This window comes from Carcharhinus amblyrhynchos, chromosome 17 (assembly GCF_965287045.1).
Source record: "Carcharhinus amblyrhynchos chromosome 17, sCarAmb.v2.hapA, whole genome shotgun sequence".
NCBI classification, from domain to species: domain Eukaryota; kingdom Metazoa; phylum Chordata; class Chondrichthyes; order Carcharhiniformes; family Carcharhinidae; genus Carcharhinus; species Carcharhinus amblyrhynchos.
The window spans coordinates 56,113,679-56,136,927 of NC_137340.1; the positions used below are offsets into that span (position 1 = coordinate 56,113,679).

At 46.8% G+C, this 23,249-nt stretch overlaps 1 protein-coding gene across 1 annotated transcript in view; it reads left to right on the forward strand.

Moving 5' to 3' along the window:
* The window catches only part of cfap43 (cilia and flagella associated protein 43), a 151,621-nt gene that overhangs the window by 37,371 nt on the left and 91,001 nt on the right, over positions 1–23,249 (forward strand). The window contains exons 6-12 of the mRNA XM_080205998.1: positions 2,210–2,372; positions 4,651–4,769; positions 12,055–12,186; positions 13,321–13,437; positions 15,682–15,762; positions 20,534–20,682; positions 22,778–22,881. Of these exons, the coding sequence (XP_080062124.1) occupies positions 2,210–2,372; positions 4,651–4,769; positions 12,055–12,186; positions 13,321–13,437; positions 15,682–15,762; positions 20,534–20,682; positions 22,778–22,881 (865 nt within the window). The remainder of the gene's footprint in view (positions 1–2,209; positions 2,373–4,650; positions 4,770–12,054; positions 12,187–13,320; positions 13,438–15,681; positions 15,763–20,533; positions 20,683–22,777; positions 22,882–23,249) is intronic.

Sequence of the window (23,249 nt, forward strand, 5' to 3'; positions counted from 1 at the left end):
CTTAGCTACTCTAAACGCCTCTGCTTTTAATTTAACACTTTCCTTCACCTCCTTCGTTATCCACGGCTTATTACCTCTCCTCCTACGGTCCTTTTTAACCATCGGAATAAATTTCTGCTGAGCACCAAGAAAGATCTCCTTAAAGATCCTCCACTGCTCCTCAGCAGACCTACCTTCCAACGCGCTCCCCCAGTCTACATTCGCCAATTCTTCTCTCATCCTACCGTACTCCCCTCTGTTCAAACAAAGGACGCGTGTCCGGGAACCCACTTTCTCCTCCTCCATCTGCACCAGAAACTCCACCATACAATGATCACTCTCTCCAAGAGGATCCTTCACCACAAGGTCCCTAATTCTACCCTCCTCGTTACATAACACCAGATCCAAGATAGCTCGCTCCCTCGTCGGCTCCAACACACACTGTTCAAGGAAATTATCCCGGCAGCATTCCGAGAACTCCTCCTCGAGCCCACCGCGTCCAACATGGGTCGACCAATCAATATGTAGATTGAAATCCCCCATAACTACGGCTGTCCCATTCCTGCACGCTGCACTTATTTGCGTGTTAACAGCCCGCCCCACCTCCAGATCATTATTCGGGGGCCTATAGACCACACCCACCAGCGTCTTCCTCCCTTTGCTGTTCCTAATCTCTACCCACAATGATTCCACTTTCTGCTCTTTGGCTCCAATATCATCCCTTGATACCACCCTGATGCTATCCTTAATCAGCAGAGCTACGCCCCCCCCCTTTTCCCTCCTGCCTATCCTTCCTAAACACTTGATAGCCCTGTACATTCAGCTCCCAGTCCCTGTCACCTTGCAGCCACGTCTCTGTAATGGCCACCAGATCATATCCATTTGTGCTGATCTGCGCCACCAGCTCATCCACTTTATTCCGAATGCTTCGTGCATTCAGATAAAGTGCCTTCATCCCAGCCTTCACCTGGACCCTATTTGCCGGAACTGGGACATCCTCGGCCTCTTCCCTTACCTGTACCCTCTCCTTAACTTTAGACCCCGTAATGTCACCTACCCTCGCACCCTCTCCCCCTCTAATTAGTTTAAAGTTCTGTCTACAGTCCTCTTTACACGATTCGCCAGGACTCTGGTCCCAGCACGGTTCAGACCAACCCCATCCCACCCGAACAGGTCCCACCTACCCCAATACTGATGCCAATGCCCCATAAATTCAAACCCATTCCTCCCACACCAATCCCTGAGCCACCCATTCACTTCCTTAATCCTATCAACCCTACGCCCGTCTGCACTTGGTTCAGGCAGTAGCCCAGAGATAACCACCTTGTCGGTTCTACTTTTTAATTCCATTCCCAGCTTCTCATACTCCCTCCCCAGATCCTCAGTTCACATTTTGCCTACGTCGTTGGCACCCACATGTACCACAACAACCGGATTCTCACCCTCCCACTCCAGGTTCCTCTGCAGCCCAGATGTGACATCCTGGACCCGAGCACCAGGCAGACAACACACCCTTCTGTGCACTTTGTCATTGTGACAAAGGACAGTGTCAATACCCTTCACCCCACTATCCCCAATTACGACTACGTTCCTTTTCCCCTTCTTTTTGCCTATGTCCTGCTGCATCACTGTGCAGTTTGCTCCAGAGAGACATCTCTTGTTTCTTTCAGAACCTGGCAGAAACTGACTGTTTTGAAATAAAAGAGAAACTGTGTACCTTGCCTGCAAGCTTAGCTCCTCCCATTGGCACTTGCCTCTGTCTCTTATCAATCATCCAAATCAAAAGCCTACTCTGAAATCCCAAGGGAAACCTAAATAAACAAAAGTGCATTAACTCTGTTTAAACAAACAGATCACTAGCTAAGATCAGTCATTCTCAATGTTTCAGCTGTTAGCTGTCCTGAAAATTGGTACCCTGCAAAACAGATTTGAATGTTAAACATAACCCTTACAAGAAACATTGTGTAAATACATTTCTTAAAGGCACCGTATCATCACACTAACCCCGATTCCAGCCCTGACCCTGATTCCAAATGTAACCCCAACTCCAGCCCTAACGCTAATCCTAAAGGTAATTCTAATTCTAACTCCAGATTGAACGCTAACCCTAACACTGGCCCTTTCTCCAGCTGAGAAAACAAACTCTAACATAAGGATTGAATTGCCATGTGCGCAGTCTGGGTATCTCACTTATCATCTCCTCTGCTTTTCATTTCTCCTTGTCCTGAAGCCAGGGGAACTCCGGATGGAAATAGTCCAGCCTGTGTCTGTCTGCTGGACCACAAACTCTGATTTATATGTCGGCTGTAAAAAGGGACATCTTTTACTGGTAGATTCTGAGCTGTATAAAGTTGTCATGTTGGCTGCTCCAGATGTGGAACGGTTTTCCCAAGGTAAGATACTTTGTTTAAGTACAGACAGAGACACTGAATTCAACTTTTAATTTTGGATGGAGACTTAATGGAGTTTTGATAAATGTATAATGTGGACAATTGTGGGAATTCACTTTGGTAATAAGAATAGAAAACAGCATGTTTTTAATAGGCAGGAAAATTTTTAATTTTAAAGTAAAGTTTAGTAAAGCTTATATTAACACTACAATGAAGTTTCTGTGAAATTCCCCTAGTCACCTCACTCCAGCACCTGTTCAGGTCAATGCACCCTAACCAGCACATCTTTAGAATGTGGGAGGAAACTGGAGTATCCAGGGAAAACCCATGCAGACATGGGGAGAATGTACAAACTCCATACAGTCAGTGACCCAAGCCGGGAATCGAACCCAGGTCCCTGGCGCTGTGAAGCAGCAGTGCTAATCATTGTGCTACCGTGCCATCCTTCAGATTTGCCATGTTCAGAAACATCTGGGTATACTTGGACAAGGTACGCAGAAAGCCAGCTTGCAAGTACACCCAGCAATTAGGAAGGCATGTTCTTGCCTTTGCTGGAAGTGAATTGCAGTACACAAATAGGAAGTTTGCTCCAATTATGCAGCATGAGATTGGGCAGCATGGTGGCACAGTGTTTAGCACTCCCGGCCTCAGGTCACTGTGTGAGTTTGCATATTCTCCCCATGTTTGTGTGGGTTTCCTCCGGGTGCTCCGGTTTCCTCCCACAGTCCAAAGGTAGAGATGGCAGGATTTGGGAACCGTGGATGACAAAGGAAATTGTAAGCTTAGTCAAAAGGAAAAAGGAAACATTCGCTGGTCTAGGCATCTAAAAACTAACACAGCCCTTGAGGAGTACAGCTCAAAGATATTGTTGGATGGTGGAGCAGGCTCGAGGGGCCGAGTGGCCTCTTCCTGCTCCTAATTCATTTGTTCATATTGGAGAGCGGTGGGAATTGTATCGAATGACGAGGGACACTTGGCAGAATGTGTGGTCTACTCCTCTTCACTATTGTTCTTTGCCCACTTCAGAAAATCACCAGAATCAATGATCAGCAAATAGTGAATTGGATAAAAAGTAATTCCCAGGATATCCAGTTAAGGATGGCATTGAGGTATATAAGCATAGGTTAGGAAGATCAAAGATTTAGTGAGATGATGGAGTGAACCTGGCCAGTATCAAACCCCGTCACTCAGAATATTCACCAGTTATCCTGGAGTTTAACTTTATCGCTCTCTGAATTGTAAAGAAATTCCACCAGGTTTGCTCTTGACATTTTTCTCAGAGTTATTCACCTATCAGATCTCCTGGTTACAGCAGCGAGGCTCAGAGGGATCTGAGTGTGTTAAATTCACCCAATGACCTTTACTCATTGAATACTTATTTTTGCGGTGGTTGCTGAGATGTTTGCCATCTGATTCCGTATGGAAAGGAAATCGATAGATTTCCAGATACTAATAACATCAAGGGATATGGGGATAGGGTGGGAAGTTGCATTAACTCTCTGGCATAACATGAAAAATTGGGAAGATGTAAATCTGAAACTAAAGCAGGAGACTCTGGGATGGATAGATGGTCTGTTTACAGCAATGAACAATCAGTTTAGTGTTTGAATCAGAGAGAGAAATGTATTTATCATATTGCCATCACAACATAGAAACATAGAAATCCTACAGTGCAGAAGGAAGCCATTTGGCCCATCAAGTCTGCACCAACCACAATCCCACCATATCCCCGTAATCCCACATATTTACCCCGCTAATCCCTCTAACCTATGCATCCTGGGACTCTAAGGGGCAATTTAGCATGGCCAATGCACCTAACCCACGCATCTTTTGGAGTGTGGATGGAAACTGTAGCACCAGAGGAAACCCACGCAGACATGAGGAGAACATGCAAACTCCACACAGACAGTGACAGGGAATCAAACTCAGGTCCCTGGCACTATGAGGCAGCAGTGCCAGCCACTGTGCCACCCAGTAAAACATATAAAATTGAAGTGTAGTGTTTGCTTCGTAGATAAGTATAGCAGTCATTTTGTGCCAGATTTCACAAGCCTAAATGAGAAACAGACGAGTTATTTTGAGGGAAGAATATTGAAGAGTATATCATGGAGAAATTTTCCAACTAATGCCATGGGATCTGTCATGTCCTTCTGAGTCACTGTGCCCACCCAGTGTCTCGAGGCTTGTTATTTCTCAAGTTCACTTTGTAGTTTGTGTGCTGTCTGTTGTCGTCCTGCTGTGTCTAATAAAGAAATCTTGTGTAATTGGCCCCTTTGTCCAGATGACCTGGTCAGCGTTTCATCACCGTCCAGTATTATGATGAGTGTCTATCCAACGTTAAAGCCGTGCACAGTTAACACACTCGCGTTCTACAAAGACGGACTCTTTACAGCTGGAAAGGTACTTCTTTCACAATAATGAGGTTTAGCCCACAAGACCTATAACTAGGTTCATAGGAAAATAGGGGCAGGAGTAGGCCATTCAGCCCCTCTGCCATTATTATTCGGTAATCTATTGATTCCTGTCTTGAACAGACTGAGTGATGTGTTTTCTGCAGCCTTCTGGGGCAGAGAGTTCCAAAGATTCACAACCCTCTGTGTGAAAATGTCTCGGTGAAAAGTCTGACAACACCAGGTTTTAGTCCAATCTATTTATTTGATAATATACTCACAAGCTTTCGGGGTTAGCCCCTTCGTCAGGTGAATGGAGAGTTCTAGCCTCAGACAGAGCATATAAAGCACAGACAGTTTAGAGATTACTGTCTGTGCTTTATATGCTCTGTCTGAGGCCAGAACTCTCCATTCACCTGACGAAGGGGCTAACCCCGAAAGCTTGTGAGTATATTATCAAATAAATAGGTTGGACTAAAACCTGGTGTTGTCAGACTTTTTACTGTGTTTACGCCAGTCCAACGCTGGCAAACCCACATCATGAAAATGTCTCCCCATGTCTTCATCAGTCCTATATGGCTTGCTCCTTACTCACAGACTGCCCTAGTTCTAGATCTCCCAGCTGGGGGAATCTTCCCTTCTGTATCTACCCTGTCTTGCCCCTGAACAATTTTGTAACTTTGAGTAAGGTCACCTCTCATTCCTTTCAACTCTGGAGAATACAGACTCAGTTCCCTCAAACCTTTCCTCATAGGACAATCCCTCTATCTCCAGGATTAGTCTGGTGAACTGCTCTTGCACTCCCTCTATGATAAATACATCCTTCCTTAGCTCAGAGGAGCAAAACTGTACACAATTCTCCTGATATGGCCTCACCAAAGCTCGATACAATTAAAGAAACGCATCTTTACTCAAATCCTCTTACAATAAAGGCTAACTTACCATCTGCCATCCTAATTGCTTGCTTTACCTGTATGTTTGCTTTCAGTGACTCATGAACAAGAACAGGAGATTTTCACTGATTTCATTGCGGTGTTAATATTCCAGCATCGGCAGTAATTTGCTTCTAAGGCACCCCTTTGGGCACCAACATTTCCCAGTCTGTCCACTTAAGAAATACTCGGCACTGCCATTCTTCTGACCAAAGTGAATGACCTCACACTTATCAGCACACTTACTAAGTCTGTCCACATCCTTGTGAAGGCTCTTTGCATCTTCCTCACAATCACATCCCACCTAAATTTGTGTCATTTGCAGACTTGGGAATATAGGGGGTGATCCTTTGGCCTTGCCTCACCGTTAATGGATTGTGCCAGTCCCGATGAATACTGGGCCTAAAAACCCGTCCTGTTTTCGGCACAAGCAGATTGTGATTTCTTGGTCCCTTGCTAATGGTGCAAACCAGATCTGAACATGAGTCTTATTAGCATAATTAAAGTAGCATTTAATATGCATCGCCCGTTCCAATCGCAGAGCACGGAATTCACTGGCCTTTGGGCATGGTACAATAATGGTGAGAATCGTTACTGCTCTCCACCAGCAAGACCTGGCACAATGGTCACACTGGGAGGCCCGGAGACCACTGAAGCCCTGGGTGGTACCACACTGTACCCATCGGGCAGTGCCCACCTGATGGGCCCATATGGCACTCCATGGTGTCCATCTGGCGCACCAGCTGTGCCTGGTAGTGGCTGCCTGACAGCCTGGAGGTGCCAGTTGGATGTTGCCAGTGGCTGTGCTGAGGGGATGGGGCCTGAGTGGGGGGGGCTATGACAGGGGAATCATGCAGGGGTGAATCATGAAGGTAGTCTTGATGGGAGGGGCATGTCGGGGGTCCTGATGGTGTCAGGTGGGGAGTTGGCAGGGGGACACATTCAGAAAGCCCTAATGCAGGCTGCCCATGAGGGGGGATCTTGATGTCTGTGGGGTTGGGGGGTTCTCAGTGCACTGGGAGATTGGGGTGCCCTTGTGAAACAGCATCCAAGCTCTCTGAAGTCAGGCTCACCACCATGTTTAGGCCCCACTGCCCTGGTACTAGTGTGGAATTCTCAATTCTCCAAAAGAGTGAGTGAATGTGGGAGGATTGCTGTGTGCCACACACCCGAGAACCCAAACAAACTGATCACTCCATCATTCTCACCGTTATGTCACTTTGGAATTTTTGGGGAGAATTCCATCCATTATATTTGGCCCCACAACCAAATCACTGGGTAGAGATGGTGAACAGCTGGAGCCCAAGTACCCCGCAGGTCACAGCTCAACAACACCCCAGTTATTCCTGTTCCTCTCCGTTATCCCATTAACCAATCTGCAATCCATGCCAGACCAATATTACCCCCTTTGCCATGTGCTTTCATTTTGTTTAATGACCTGTGTGGGACTTTATCAAAAATCTGCTGAAAATACAAATATATTTTGTATTTAACATTGGTTCAGAGAGAACATTGGTTCTCTCTTATCTATTCTGTTAATAATGTCATCAAAAACCTCCAGCAGATTTGCCAAGCCTGATCTCCCTTTCATAAATCCATGTTGACTCTGCCAACTCAGATTGTTCTTGTCTCAGTGTCCAATTATCACACCCTTTAGAAGAGATTGGATTATTTCCCTGCTGCTGGTATTAGACCAGCTTTTCCTTTCTTGATCAGCGGGGTTGCATTTGCTGCCTTCCAAACGGAAGCTATAGACATTTCAAAGATGACCATCAATTCACCCGCCATCTCTCCGGCCTTCTCTTCCAACACTGAAATGTAAACCATTGGGTCTAAGGCATTTATCAACTTTCAGTCCCATTAATTTTTCCAATGATACTGTTATTATAAATACCAATTTCCTTCAGTTCCCTATTCTCACTGTAGTCCCCCGAGTTCACTATTATTTCCTGCTCCATGAAAGCAGATGGAAAGGCCTGGACTTTCAATAGGGGGAGTTCGGATAATTCCCAGCTTGACCCACCCATCTCGGGAATAAGTGTTTGCAAAGGTGGGCTCTGTGCTGCTGGGTGCAGGGAGAGGCGGGTAGGTGCAGGCTCCAGCAGAGGTATCCCCAATGGCTGCTGGGTGCATGGGCTTTTTGTGAGTCAAAATAAAAACAGGAAGGCTCTTGAGCTCTTGCCCCTCATTCTACAAACACTCCCATGTCCTTTCCAAGCTTCCTCATGCCCCCACCCATTCACCCTGGTCCCTCAGAGGCCCATGCCTTGCTATAGCACTTTCATGCCCATTTACTCATTGGACACATTTAAGAATCAATTAACCCTAACGAGTATAGTGGAATATGTAAAACAACATGATTTTTACAAAGGAAATCCATGAATAAATTTTTCCCAAGTTTGAAAATGTCTTTACTCCAAGCTACTAAGTGTCAATCATTCATACCCTTTAAAGTATCAGAAATAAATAAACACAAACCTTTGAAACCACTGAACTTATGTAAACAGACATTATGAAATTGACAAAGATCAGATCCGTCAATCAAACAATATTTCCTCTGGGGAGCAGCTGTTTCAACAAACTTGTTGGATTTCTGGGCTCTGCTGCTTCCCAGAGGAAAATTCTTTGATTGACAGCTCAGGCTCTCTTATCTGTGCTGTCAATTTCACAATGTCTGTTTATATTAGCTTGAGGCTTCAAGAGTTTGTGCTTTTATTATTAATACATCAAAGGGCCTGGGTGATCCATACTTTTAGAAGCTTATAGTGAAGGTTTTTTCTCAATATGAGAGGAAGTTATGATAGATTGTTGTTTTCAAATCTGTTTTAAAAAATAGATATAGTTATAGGAGTCGTTAACCTCCAGTATACTTTCTAGAATCAGTGACATGGAAGTGGCATAGCTGGGCATAGGGGACATGAGGGGTCATGGTGTGGGCAGAAGGCCAGAGTTTGCCATAGAGGGCATAGGAGGACCTTTTGATGGTGGCACAGTATTTAGCACTGCTGCCTCACAACACCAGGGATCCAGGTTCGATTCCCAGTCACTGTCTGTGTGGGTTTCCTCCGGGTGCTCTGGTTTCCTCCAACAGTCTGAAAGGCGTGCTGGTTAGGGTGGATTGGCCGTGCTAAATTCTCCCTCAGTGTACCCAAACAGGCGATGAGGGGATTTTCACAGTCATTTCATTGCAGTGTTAATGTAAGCCTACTTATGACACTAATAAATAAACTTTAAGCTTTAAGGTGCCCTCATGCAGTCCAGAGTTCACAAGTCCTCTGAGGGGATGAGAAGTACGAATCTAAAACTCGGGCCCCACTGCAGGAAAATTGCAGGATGTTTGGAGCTGCCAGCAATGGAGCAGCCAGGTGGGTGTGCTGGATTCACACTTCCGACAGGAAGCAGAGACTTGTCTAAAAATCAACCAGACTGGAATGGGGTCAGGAATCCTGGATCTGGACTCTGCCTGCCTGATTTTAACAGGCCCCCAGGTCAACCCGGCTTGGTGAAAATCCAGTTCAAGAACAAAGAAAATTCCAGCACAGGAACAGGCCCTTCGGCCCTCCCAGCCTGTACTAACCATGCTGCCCGACTTAACTAAAACCCCCTACCCTTCTGGAGACCATATCCCTTTATTCCCATCCTATTCATGTACTTGTCAAGATGCCCCTTAAAAGTGATCAGGCCAAAGTGACTTTTTAGCTTCTCTACTGTATTTTTATGTTCCATTTTAAATGATCCTGTCGCTGCCTGAAACAGACTCACATTTGCCCTTGCTTTTCCCTTTTTACTTATGCACAGTAGCTTTTATAGTCTGATTTTGTTTTTCGCTAGTTTACATAGAAACATAGAACAGTACAGCTCAGTACAGGCCCTTCGGCCCTCGATGTTGTGCTGAGCTACATTCAAACCCAAGATCAAGCTATCCCACTCCCTATCATTCTGGTGTGCTCCATGTGCCTATCCAATAACTGCTTGAAAGTTCCTAAAGTGTCCGACTCCACTATCACAGCAGGCAGTGCATTCCACACCCCAACCACTCTCTGAGTAAAGAATCTACCTCAGACATCCCTCCTATATCTCCCACCATGAACCTTATAGTTATGCCCCCGAGTAACAGCTACATCCACCCAAGGAAATAGTCTCTGAACGTCCACTCTATCTATCCCCCTCATCATCTTATAAAGCCTCTATTAAGTTTCCTTTCATCCTCCTCTGCTCTAAAGAGAAAAGCCCCAGCTCCCTCAACCTTTCCTCCAAACCAGGCAGCATCCTGGTAAATCTCTGCATTCTCTCCAATGCTTCCATATCCTCATTATAGTGAGGTGACCAGAACTGAACACAATATTCCAAACGTGGTCTCACCAATGTCCTGTATAGTTGCAGCATAACCCCACGGCTCTTAAACTCAAGCCCCCTGTTAATAAACGCTAACACACTATAAGCCTTCTTCACAGCTCTATCCACTTGAGTGGCAACCTTCAGAGATCTGTGAATATCAACCCCAAGATCTGTCTGTTCCTCCACATTACTCAGAATCCTGCCGTTGACCCTGTAATCCGCATTCAAGTTTGTCCTACCAAAATGAATCACCTCGCACTTATCAGGGTTAAACTCCGTCTGCCACTTTTCAGCCCAGCTCTGCATCCTATCAATGTCTCTTTACAGCCTACAAGAGCCCTCCACCTCATCCACTACTCCACCAATCTTAGTGTCATCAGCAAAAATTTACATTTGTGTTCTATCCTCTTTCTCTTTAGCAGTTACTCTGTCCTTTGATGCATTTTGAAATGTTCTGAATCCTCAGCCTTGCTACTTATTTTTGGCAGTCTTATAAGCCTCTTATACCAGTAGGTTAGAATTTGAATCTGTGCTTACAGAGTCATAGAGATTTACAGCACGGAAACAGGCCCTTCGGCCCAACTTGTCCATGCCACCTTTTTTTTGAAACCCTAAGCTAATCCCAGTTGCCCACATTTGTCCCATATCCCTCTATACCCATCGTACCCATGTAACTATCTAAATGCTTCTTAAAAGACAAAATTGTACCCGCCTCTACTACTGCCTCTGGCAGCTTGTTCCAGGCTCTCACCAGCATCTGTGTGAAAAATTTGCCCCTCTGGACACTTTTGTATCTCTCCTCTTTCATCTTAAACCTATGCCCTCTAGTTTTAGACTTCCCTACCTTTGGGAAAAAAATATTGACTATCTCGCTGATCTGTGCCCCTCATTATTTTATAAACCTCTATAAGATCACCCCTCAGTCTTCTACACTCCAGAGAAAAAAGTCCATCCAGCTTCTCCTTATAACTCAAACTATCAAGCCCCTGTAGCATCCTAGTAAATCTTTTCTGCACTCTTTCTAGTTTAATAATATCCTTTCTATAATAGGGTGACCAGAACTGTACACAGTATTCCAAGTGTGGCCTTACCAATGTCTTGTACAACTTTAACAAGACGTCCCAACTCCTGTATTCAATGTTCTGACCAATGAAACCAAGCATGCTGAATGCCTTCTTCACCACTCTGTCCGCCTGTGACTCCAATTTCAAGGAGCTATGAACCTGTAGCCCTAGATCTCTTTGCTCTGTAACTCTCCCCAGCGCCCTACCATTAACTGAGTAAGTTGTGCTCTGGTTCAGTCTACCAAAATGCATCACCTCACGTTTATTCAAATTAAACTCCATCTGCCATTTGTCAGCCCACTGGCCCAATTGATCAAAACCCTATTGCAATCCGAGATAACTTTCTTCACTGTCCACAATGCCACCAGTCTTGGTCTCATCTGCAAACTTACTAACCATGCCTCCTATATTCTCATTCAAATCATTAATATAAGTGACAAATAACAGTGGGCCCAACACTGATCCCAGAGGCATACCACTGGTCACAGACTTCTAGTTTGAAAAACAACCCTCTACAATCACCCTCTGGCTCCTGTCAAGAACAGTAAGAACTCTCACAACACCAGCTTAAAGTCCAACAGGTTTATTTGGTAGCAAAAGCCACTAGCTTTCGGAGCGCTGATCCTTCGTCAGGTAAGTGGGAGTTCAACACCAGCATCTCCACATCCTGTCAAGAAGCCAATTTTGTATCCATTTAGATACCTCACCCTGGATCCCGTGAGATTTAACCTTATGCAACAACCTACCATTCGGTACCTTGTCAAAGGCAATGTTGGTCACAGTTAGTTGGAAGTGTGTATGCACGTGTTTGTGCTTGCATGTATGTGTGTACAGTTTCTCATGTGCATGCATTAATTTTGTGTGAGATTATGAATATACATGAATGTATATGTGAGACATTGAGAACATCAAAGCTTTACATGGCCCTATAGACATGTAACCCATTGCAATGTATTCTCAGGATGGAACGCTCTACTATATCACTGTGAAATCTAACGGAGTGGAAGTTGAGGAATGCTGGTCATCGGATTTGCCAGTGAGAAACATTGCATTCTCCAGAGACTACCAATCACTGCTCATTGCTACAGAGCAGGTAAAACAGAATCAGTCCTGGGCTGTACTGATGTGTCGGACCCTAAGCACAGTCTGGCTGGATCAGACTAACATACCGTTACTGATCTTTGTATGACAAACATTTAGATTAATTTTCCCTTCCTGTTTGGTGTCAATGCAAAGTGTAATTTTCAGAGACACACATTTCTGTGTCACTCACCCGTTGCGTTATATTACCTCACTGCCAGGGCACAGTTCCATCACGAATGATGCAAGCATGTTGGGCCCCAGCTCTACTTATGGAAACAAAGAACTAACTTATTCAACACTTGCTCCATCTGCAGCATCACGCTGATTTCTTCACCTTACGGACAGCTCAGGAAACACCAGCATGAGTTTCTGATCTGATGTAATGTTGATGAAGAGCCAAGTGGCCTCTGTTGTGCTATTCGATTCTATAATTAAACAACGTCCTCAACTCACAACCCCCGCTCCAGGGAAGCATTAATCAGACTACTGCCTCAACACTGAGTTAGAATCAGAGAACCCCACAGTGCAGAAGGAGGCCATTTAGCCCATCGAGTCCGCACTGACCACAATCTCACCCAGACCCTATCCCCATAACACCATGCATTTATCCTAGCTTGTCCCCCTGACACTAAGGGGCAATTGAGCATGGCCAATCCACCCAACATGGGACTGTGGGAGGAAACTGGAGCACCCGGAGGAAACCCACGCAGACACGGGGAGAACGTGCAAATTCCACACAGGCAGTGACCTGAGCCGGGATTCAAACCTGGGTCCTTGGCGCTGTGAGGCAGCCGTGCTAACCCACTGTGCCACCATGCCACCCCAGAGTTACCTGACATCAGGACAAACATTCAGTATAAAAAGAGATTATGGCACAAAAATCATTTCCTTGGAGTGGAAATACTTCCCTAATGTGTTCCGTGAGATTATGAGATGAGGCTGAACTCACACATAGTTTATTTCAAAAGCCTTGATTTTAAATGCAAGTTGTTATTGTAACAATTGGATTAATGAATGAAGGAACAGTATCAGTTTATTGATGATGGTAAAGGGGGAAGTTGTTTACAGTGAAGGATGCTGATGATGGTGTAAGGTATTGAAACAGGTGTAAAATACAGCCAGAGTGTTGTTCCTTTCCTCCCAGGGTTCAGTGTGTATCTACAAACCGCCACAGGAAAACAACGTGACCAAAATCTTGGCAGTTCACAGTGGGGACTTTGTGTCAGCCGCTCTCCTCGGGTCAGGGAGACAATACTGTGTGGTAAGGTTACAAATAATAACACTGCCATTCTATTCTTTTCAATACTTTAAAATGGTCTTTTAGCTGCGAGGTTCTGCTGGAATTGTATAAAAACTCATTTGAGGAAGAGCTGGGAAGACTCCCCAGCCTCCTGGCCTGTTTTTATTTCTCAAGAAACATTATGAAATATTGGCCCATAATTCCTTGATTCCCCAGGTTGCATTGAGAGGAGAATCTCATTAATGCGCTGAGGAATCTCTTGTAAGAGTTTACTCGGTAATTCTCCAGAAGCACTGACTTCCTCTGGACAATTTCACTGGGCTCGGAACCATCCGACAGGAGTGACTTAAACCCACACCCGGTCCCCCAGTCCCCCTCCCACCTCGTTCTGGTAAAGAATCTCCCCCACTTCCCCATCCCAGGAAACCCCCACACCCCTCCCAGTAAACCATCCACCAACCCCATCCTGGTAAACTCCTACCGTCACCCATCCAAGCTCCTCTTCCCCTTTCCACATTAAACCCCCACCAACTCCATCCCCACGCCCTGTTCCTCACCCACTCCCAGTAAATCACCTTCCTCTGGCTCTCTGTAAATCACATGCCTTTGAAATTTCCCTGTTGCTTCGCTGCTGGCCACGTTTCACCAAAGAGCCATTGAGCAACCCGACACAGCAGGAATCCGACTCAATCAGTGGTTCAAACACCATCCAGAGCAACGCAGCATCACTCTGCAATGATGCTACCCGGTTAATGAGGATCCTACCTGCTTCAAGCAGATACCTCAGGCACATATACATTCATAGCCAGTGGAAATCAAGCCCAAATGGGACAGCATGGGGTTAGATACAGAGTAAAGCTCCCTCTACACTGTCCCCATCAAACACTCCCAGGACAGGTACAGCACGGGATTAGATACAGAGTAAAGCTCCCTCTACACTGTCCCCCATCAAACACTCCCAGGACAGGTACAGCACGGGGTTAGATACAGAGTAAACCTCCCTCTACACTGTCCCCATCAAACACTCCCAGGACAGGTACAGCACGGGGTTAGATACAGAGTAAAGCTCCCTCTACACTGTCCCCCATCAAACACTCCCAGGACAGGTACAGCACGGGGTTAGATACAGAGTAAAGCTCCCTCTACACTGTCCCCCCATCAAACACTCCCAGGACAGGTACAGCACGGGATTAGATACAGAGTAAAGCTCCCTCTACACTGTCCCCATCAAACACTCCCAGGACAGGTACAGCACGGGGTTAGATACAGAGTAAAGCTCCCTCTACACTGTCCCCCCATCAAACACTCCCAGGACAGGTACAGCACGGGATTAGATACAGAGTAAAGCTCCCTCTACACTGTCCCCATCAAACACTCCCAGGACAGGTACAGCACGGGGTTAGATACAGAGTAAAGCTCCCTCTACACTGTCCCCATCAAACACTCCCAGGACAGGTACAGCACGGGGTTAGATACAGAGTAAAGCTCCCTCTACACTGTCCCCCCATCAAACACTCCCAGGACAGGTACAGCACGGGATTAGATACAGAGTAAAGCTCCCTCTACACTGTCCCCATCAAACACTCCCAGGACAGGTACAGCACGGGGTTAGATACAGAGTAAAGCTCCCTCTACACTGTCCCCCCTCAAACACTCCCAGGACAGGTACAGCACGGGATTAGATACAGAGTAAAGCTCCCTCTACACTGTCCCCATCAAACACTCCCAGGACAGGTACAGCACGGGGTTAGATACAGAGTAAAGCTCCCTCTACACTGTCCCCATCAAACACTCCCAGGACAGGTACAGCACGGGGTTAGATACAGAGTAAAGCTCCCTCTACACTGTCCCCCCATCAAACACTCCCAGGACAGGTACAGCACGGGATTAGATACAGAGTAAAGCTCCCTCTACACTGTCCCCATCAAACACTCCCAGGACAGGTACAGCACGGGGTTAGATACAGAGTAAAGCTCCCTCTACACTGTCCCCCCTCAAACACTCCCAGGACAGGTACAGCACGGGATTAGATACAGAGTAAAGCTCCCTCTACACTGTCCCCATCAAACACTCCCAGGACAGGTACAGCACGGGGTTAGATACAGAGTAAAGCTCCCTCTACACTGTCCCCCATCAAACAGAGCTCAAAGCTGATGAGGAAATGGACAGAGACAATGAAGAAGCAACGAGCACTCTGCTATTGTCTGGGAAAGTTAATCCTCCGTTGCTTTAGTTGTTGATGCAAGTCATTGTGTTATGTTGCAGTCTGCAAGGACGTTGGGCATCGTGCAGGTGTGGTCCCTTGTGGATGGGAAGAACGTCAGCTCTATTTTCCTTCCAATAAAGGTAAAGAATCCTCTTTCTCTTTTGTTATTTTGTCTCAAAATGGTGACATGTCTGTGGAAAATCTCAGGGTGTAGTTTGTAATTAAATAGCTCCTTTGAACAATGAACACAGGCATGATGTTCCTTCTGTGCTGTACAGTTAAACTATATCTTTTACTGAATTGGCCATGCACCTTGATGTGACGTTTGGTGAGACACACCCCGGAAAGCTGGGTTTATAAACATTGCAACAGACCCCAACACAGCCCAATCAGCACCTACAGTGAGCCATTTCCACGCATTCAGTGATTATAAACTGGATTCTGATGTTTTCACACTTAACTCAAGGATAAAGAATAAAAAGAACAAAGAAAATTCCAGCACAGGAACAGGCCCTTCGGCCCACCAAGCCTGCACTGACCATGCTGTCCAACTGAACTAAAACCCCCTACCCTTCCGGGGACCGTATCCCTCTATTCCCGTCCTATTCATGTACTTGTCGAGACGTCCCTTGAAAGTCACAATCGTATCCGCTTCCACTCCCTCCCCTGGCAATGAGTTCCAGGCACCCACTGCTCTCTGTGTAAAAAATCTGCCTTGTACATCTGCTTTAAACCTTCCCCCGACACCATAAACCTGTGTCCCCTCGTAATTAATTCTTCCACCCTGGGAAAGAGCTTCTGACTATCCACTCTGTCCATGCCTCTCACAATCTTGTAGATTTCTATCAGGTCACCCCAGTGAGAACAAACCACATTTCTCCAACCTCTCCTCATAGCTAATGCCCTCCACACCAGGCAACATCCTGGTAAATCTTTTCTGTACCCTCTCCAAAGCCTCCACATCCTTCTGATAGTCTGGCAACTTTCTGGTTGCTTGGGTCTGGGTGGGATACTCTTTTGGAGAGTGGGTGCAGACTTGATGGGCCACTTGACCTCTCAGCCCTACTGGATTCAATGGTTGCTATTTCCCCAAAGCAGCTCCTGGCCAACCCTGTCTCCACCTCTGGTATAATTTGTGATCAGAGCAGATGGTTAGACCACACCCCAACCCCGACCACTGACAGAACGCTTACCCAAAGATCGGAGGCTGAATGCTTGTGACTGCTGTAGTGTTGCCTGACAGGGAGGGAACTCTCTGCCTGGTGATTGTCGCACGGTGTCCATTCATCTGTTGTACATCGGCGAGGCCATGTAGACACTATGAATGGACACTGCTTGAGAGAGAGACGGACAGACAGACAGACAGAGAGACGGACAGACAGACAGAGAGACAGACAGACAGAGAGAGAGAGGGAGACAGAGCGAGAAACAGACAGATGGGTGTTGTGAGGTTGTTTTTGATGGTCAGGTTGTTGCTGTGTATATTGATGGACAGGTTAGTGATGGGTATGATCAATACTTTTGGTCGAATGCACCGCCACCTCCTAACTCGCTGCGATTTCCCCATTCACAAACCGGACATGGTGTCCTGGTTCTGTTGTACTGGACTCGTCATTCAGAGAATCCCCCCCCAACCCCACCACCCCAGCTAATCTGCATTTTAACCCCAGCCTGGGCAAATGGTCAAATTTCAGTTCAATAATGTCCCCTTGTGAGACATTGTAGGATGAGGGGTCACAGTCTTAGGATAAGAGGAAGCAAATTTAAAACAGAGTTGAGGAGAAACTAGTTTCCCCAAAGGGTTGTGAATCTGTAATTCACTGCCCCACAGTGCGGTGAATGCTGGCACAGTGAGTAAATTTAAGGAGTTAGACAGATTTTTAATTGGGAATGGGGTGAAGGGTTATGGGGAGAAGGCAGGAAAATGGGGATGAGGAGCATATCAGCCATGATCGAATGACGGAGCGGACTCGATGGGCCAAATGGCCTAATTCTGTTCCTATATCTTAGAACATAGAAAAACTGCAGCACAAACAGGCCCTTTGGCCCACAAGTTGCATCGAATGTATCCTTGCCCACTAGGCTTACCTATAACTCTCAATCCTATTAAATCCCATATACTCATCCAGAAGTTTTTTAAAAGACCCCAGCGAGTTCGCCTCCATCACCACTGACGGCAGCTGATTCCACTCACTCACCACCCTCTGAGTGAAAAACTTACCCCTGACATCTCCTCTGTACCTGCTCCCCAGCACCTTAAACCTGTGTCCTCTTTCCAACTTCTGACATCACTTTGTGACATCTTATGAACTTATAATAAAAAAATCTGGGGTTAAAAAGTCTTTAACTCCAAACTATTCCTGATTGCAATACGAACCCTAACTGGTTCACCGGTGTCCCCCTTTTGGGAAGGAAATCTGCCCTCCTTACTCAGCTCGGCCTGTATGTGACTCCAGACTGGGTACCATTGACACCCAAATGCCCCTCAGTTCACTTAGCAACGGACAATAAATGCTGATAAATCTCTCGTGATTGAACCCGCAGGAAGCGCTGCTGTCATTCTCCACTCCCACCAAAGGTTCTTGTATCGCTCACCAGTATGTAGAGCTTGCAATTATTCCTTGTTACAGTTGTATAAAACATTGGTTAGGCCACATTTGGAATACTGTGTCCAATTCTGGTCACCACATTACCAGAAGGATATGGAGGCTTTGGAGAGAAAAGGTTTACCAGGATGTTGCCTGGTATGGAAAGTATTCACTATGAGGAGAGATTGAATAAACTGGGATTGATCTCCCTGGAAAGACAGAGGTTGAGGGGCGATCTGATAGAAATTATGAGGGGTATGGATAGGATGAACAGTTGGAAGCTTTTTCCTAGGGCAAAAATGACAATTACAAGGGGCACAAATTCAAGATAAGGGGGTAAAGGGTCAATGGAGATGTGCGGGGGACTTTTTTTACACAGAGGGTGGTGGGGGCTTGGAATGTGCTGCCAGGTGAGGTGGTTGAGGCAGATACGTTGACCACATTTAAGACTTATCTGGATAGATACATGAACAAACAGGGAATAGAGGGACAGAGGCGGTTGGTCTTGATAGGAGAAAGTGATCATGCAGGCTTGGAGGGCCGAAGGGCCTGTTCCTGTGCTGTTCTTTGTTCTTTGATATTCTTGTCTGTGGCAGGAAGGAGGTAACACACGATTCTGGAGTTGGGTGTCAGGCTGCCTGCCTGCTCCTCTGACTATCGAATTCTCTTTCAGAATGTGGGATCAGCCATGATCTTATTGAATGGCGGGGCAGGCTCGAAGGGCTAGATGGCCTACTCCTGCTCCTATTTCTTATGTTCTAACACTATTGTTTTGCTGATCTTCCTTTCTTCTTGGCACCACACTCCTAACTGCCCCCACAGTGCACCATCTTCTGCACAGCTCAGTCACCTATACTGACCTATGGGCTCAGTACTTGCTTTATTCTCCAGAGTAACAATTGCCACAACCATTGTTCAGAACAGAATACCAGTTTGAGGTTGAGATGTATCTGTGGGAGCCCTGCACTGATGCCTGGCAGACCCACACTCTCTCCCTGGCTACATTCATCACGCTCTCACTCAGCCTCACAAACCCTCAAAGCAGAGACAGCGGCTCAGACTCTGAGACTTAAAGATTCAGATCCTGCAGCTCAAACATGTCCTGAAGATGCCTGGGACTGAGCTGATCACGTGACTGTCTGGGACTGAGCTGATCACGTGACTGTCTGGGACTGAGCTGATCACGTGACTGTCTGGGACTGAGCTGTCCTGCCGCACCTTCAATTTACTGGAATACCATCTAAAATTTACCAGATATTAAACTTAATTGCTTAGAACTTAGCCGACTTAAAACTAACCAAGATAAAAACTTACTGAGCGTAAAAGTTCATTGGGCCACTAACTGAGTTGTTCAGTTTCTCAAACCTCCCCAATTATAGAGAGAAACTATCTCCATTTCTCATTTGGAAGCTCACTCCTTGCTGCTTTCACTGAATTGATGGAATATCACTGTCATTGTTCCACTGACTGCTGGCTCGCTCTCCACCTTGTCTCCTGTTCTGCTCTCTCCACTCCCCCTGCTGCCCCCGTTCAGCTGTGTGCCCTGTACCCCGTTCAGCTGTGTGCCCTGTACCCCGTTCAGCTGTGTGCCCTGTACCCCGTTCAGCTGTGTGCCCTGTACCCCGTTCAGCTGTGTGCCCTGTACCCCGTTCAGCTCTCTCTGCTCCCTCCCCCACCCCCTGCTGCCCCCGTTTAGCTCTGCACCGTGTATGTGACTGACTGCTGGGCCACTCTGTGCCTTGTCTCCCATTTTGCTCTCTCTGCTCCCCTGTTGCCCCCATTCAGCTCGACTCTGTGACTGGTCTAAAAGAGACCTCACCCTGGCTTTCGGCAAATGTTCTCGCCATTTCCAATTCAAAATGAGACCAGGGAGAAGTGAAGGGGGAAGTTCCCACTCCATTTCAACTGCTCCCCCCTCCTGGTTTCATCTGGGCAGCAGCGAAACACTGGCACTGCTGCTTTACAGTGCCAGGGACCCGGGTTCGATTCCCGTCTTGGGTCACTGTCTGTGTGGAGACTGCACGTTCTCCCCGTGTCTGCCTGGGTTTCCCCTGGGTGTACTTGTTTCCTCCCACATTCTGAAAGACACACTGGTTAGGTACACTGACCCGAACAGGCGACAGACTGTGGTGACCAGGGGAATTTCACAGTAACTTCATTGCAATGTTAATGTAAGCCTTACATGTGACTAATAATTAAACTTTTCTTTCAAGGGGGAGTGGTGGAGGGGATGTTATAAGAAATTCCCAGGAATATTTGATGCAGACTGAAATGAGAGCAGTGATGATTGGAGATAAATTTCATTTGCTTATTCCTTTTTCAGATCACAGATATGGTGTGCGTCCCCTCCTCCAACCAAGTTGCCGTGGCGACGGAAACTGGCCACATCTATAACATCAGTCTGGTACATGTGGACAACCCTCGGCTGGTCTACCAAATCCACATCCACAACATGCCCATAAACATTCTGAAGTGAGTGAGGGGGAAGAGAGGGGGTCAGAGAACGAGACCGGAATGTGTCTCAGATACAGACTTTCCTGAATGAAACATCTGCTCCCAGTGGTTGGCTGGGGGAACGTTGTCAAGGAGACGAGGAAAACCCACCTGATTCTCCAAATCACACCTTAGCATTTGAACCAATCACCTGAGGAAGCAGCAAATACCATCAGTTAACTTTTCATTCAGCACTGACCCTCTGACAGTGCGGCACTCCCTCAGTACTGACCCTCTGACAGTGCGGCACTCCCTCAGCACTGACCCTCTGACAGTGCGGCACTCCCTCAGCACTGACCCTCTGACAGTGCGGCACTCCCTCAGCACTGACCCTCTGACAGTGCGGCACTCCCTCAGCACTGACCCTCTGACAGTGCGGCACTCCCTCAGTACTGACCCTCTGACAGTGCGGCACTCCCTCAGTACTGACCCTCTGACAGTGCGGCACTCCCTCAGCACTGACCCTCTGACAGTGCGGCACTCCCTCAGTACTGACCCTCTGACAGTGCGGCACTCCCTCAGCACTGACCCTCTGACAGTGCGGCACTCCCTCAGCACTGACCCTCTGACAGTGCGGCACTCCCTCAGCACTGACCCTCTGACAGTGCGGCGCTCCCTCAGCACTGACCCTCTGACAGTGCGGCGCTCCCTCAGCACTGACCCTCTGACAGTGCGGCACTCCCTCAGCACTGACCCTCTGACAGTGCGGCACTCCCTCAGCACTGACCCTCTGACAGTGCGGCACTCCCTCAGCACTGACCCTCTGACAGTGCGGCACTCAGTTCGTACAGTTTGGGGTTGGTTGGCTCAGTTGGCTGGACGGCTGGTTTGCGATGCTGGTTCAATTCCCGTTACTGCTGAGGCTATTCCTGAAGGCCTTGTCCTCTCAAACCTACTCCCCACCGGAGGTATGGTGATCCTCGGGTTAAATCACTACTGGTCACCTCTTCCCTCTCAAAGGGGAGAACACCCTATGGTCACCTGTGACTTCAGTTACTTTACTTTAAATATAATTACAAATAATCTGTAATATGATTCACATGTTATCAACACGGATCTGTAATGATGTCTGAATTGTACAGTTACAATGGGTCTGTAATGATGTCACTCATAGAACATAGAACATTCCAGCACAGTACAGGCCCTTCGGCCCTCGATGTTGCGCCGACCAGTGGAACCAATCTAATGACCCTCTAACCTAAACTATTCCAATGTTATCCATATGCCTATCCACTGACCATTTGAACGCCCTTAAAGTTGGCGAGTCCACAACTGCTGCAGGCAGGGCATTCCACGCCCTTACTACCCTCTGAGTAAAGAACCTACCTCTGACATCCGTCCTATAATTACCACCCCTTAATTTAAAGCTATGTCCCCTTGTGTTAGCCATTACCATCCGAGGTAAAAGGCTCTCACTGTCCACCCTATCTAACCCTCTGATCATCTTGTATGCCTCAATTAGGTCACCTCTTAACCTTCTTCTCTCTAACGAAAACAGCCTCAAGTCCCTCAGCCTTTCCTCATAAGACCTTCCCACCATACCAGGCAACATCCTGGTGAACCTCCTCTGCACCCTTTCTAATGCCTCCACATCTTTCTTATAATGCGGCGACCAGAACTGTACGCAATACTCCAAGTGCGGCCGCACCAGAGTTTTGTACAGTTGTAACATGACCTCACGGCTCCGAAATTCAATCCCTCTACCAATAAAAGCTAACACACCGTATGCCTTCTTAACAACCTTATCAACCTGGGTCGAACTTTCAGGGAGCTAAGCACATGTACACCGAGATCTCTCTGCTCATCGACACTACCAAGAGTCCTTCCATTAGCCCTATATTCTGTACTCCTGTTATTCTTACCAAAGTGAATCACCTCACACTTTTCCGTATTAAACTCCATCTGCCACCTCTCGGCCCAGCTCTGCAGCTTATCCATGTCCCTCTGCAAACTGTAACATCCATCCTCACTGTCTACAACTCCTACACAGTTACAATGGATCTCTAATGATGTCTGAATTGCACAATGTCAGTTGCAGCCTCCAATCTCAGTTAATCTATTTCTGATCTGTTAGATGTGACCATGCAGGACAGTACCTAATGGCTGCATGCTCCGATGGACATATATTCACTTTGAGTGCCAAACCCTCCAAGCAGTTTAAAGCCATCGGATACACAGGTAAAAGTTAAAGAGACTGGAACTGATTGTCAGCTTAGGATCCAAAATGATCTCAGATGGTTTACAAAGGCTTTAGTTACCCTCAGTTATCCCTGGAATGTCAATGATCATTCCCTCAGATGGGGAGTAGCAGGTTGCTAGGTATATATGTATGAATATATATATGTTAACATTGTGTTAGGTTAAAATAACTAGGTACAGCACGGGTTAGATACAGAGTAAAGCTCCATCTACACTGTCCCCCCATCAAACACTCCCAGGACAGGTACAGCACGGGATTATATACAGAGTAAAGCTCCCTCTACACTGTCTCCATCAAACACTCCCAGGACAGGTACAGCACGGGGTTAGATACAGAGTAAAGCTCC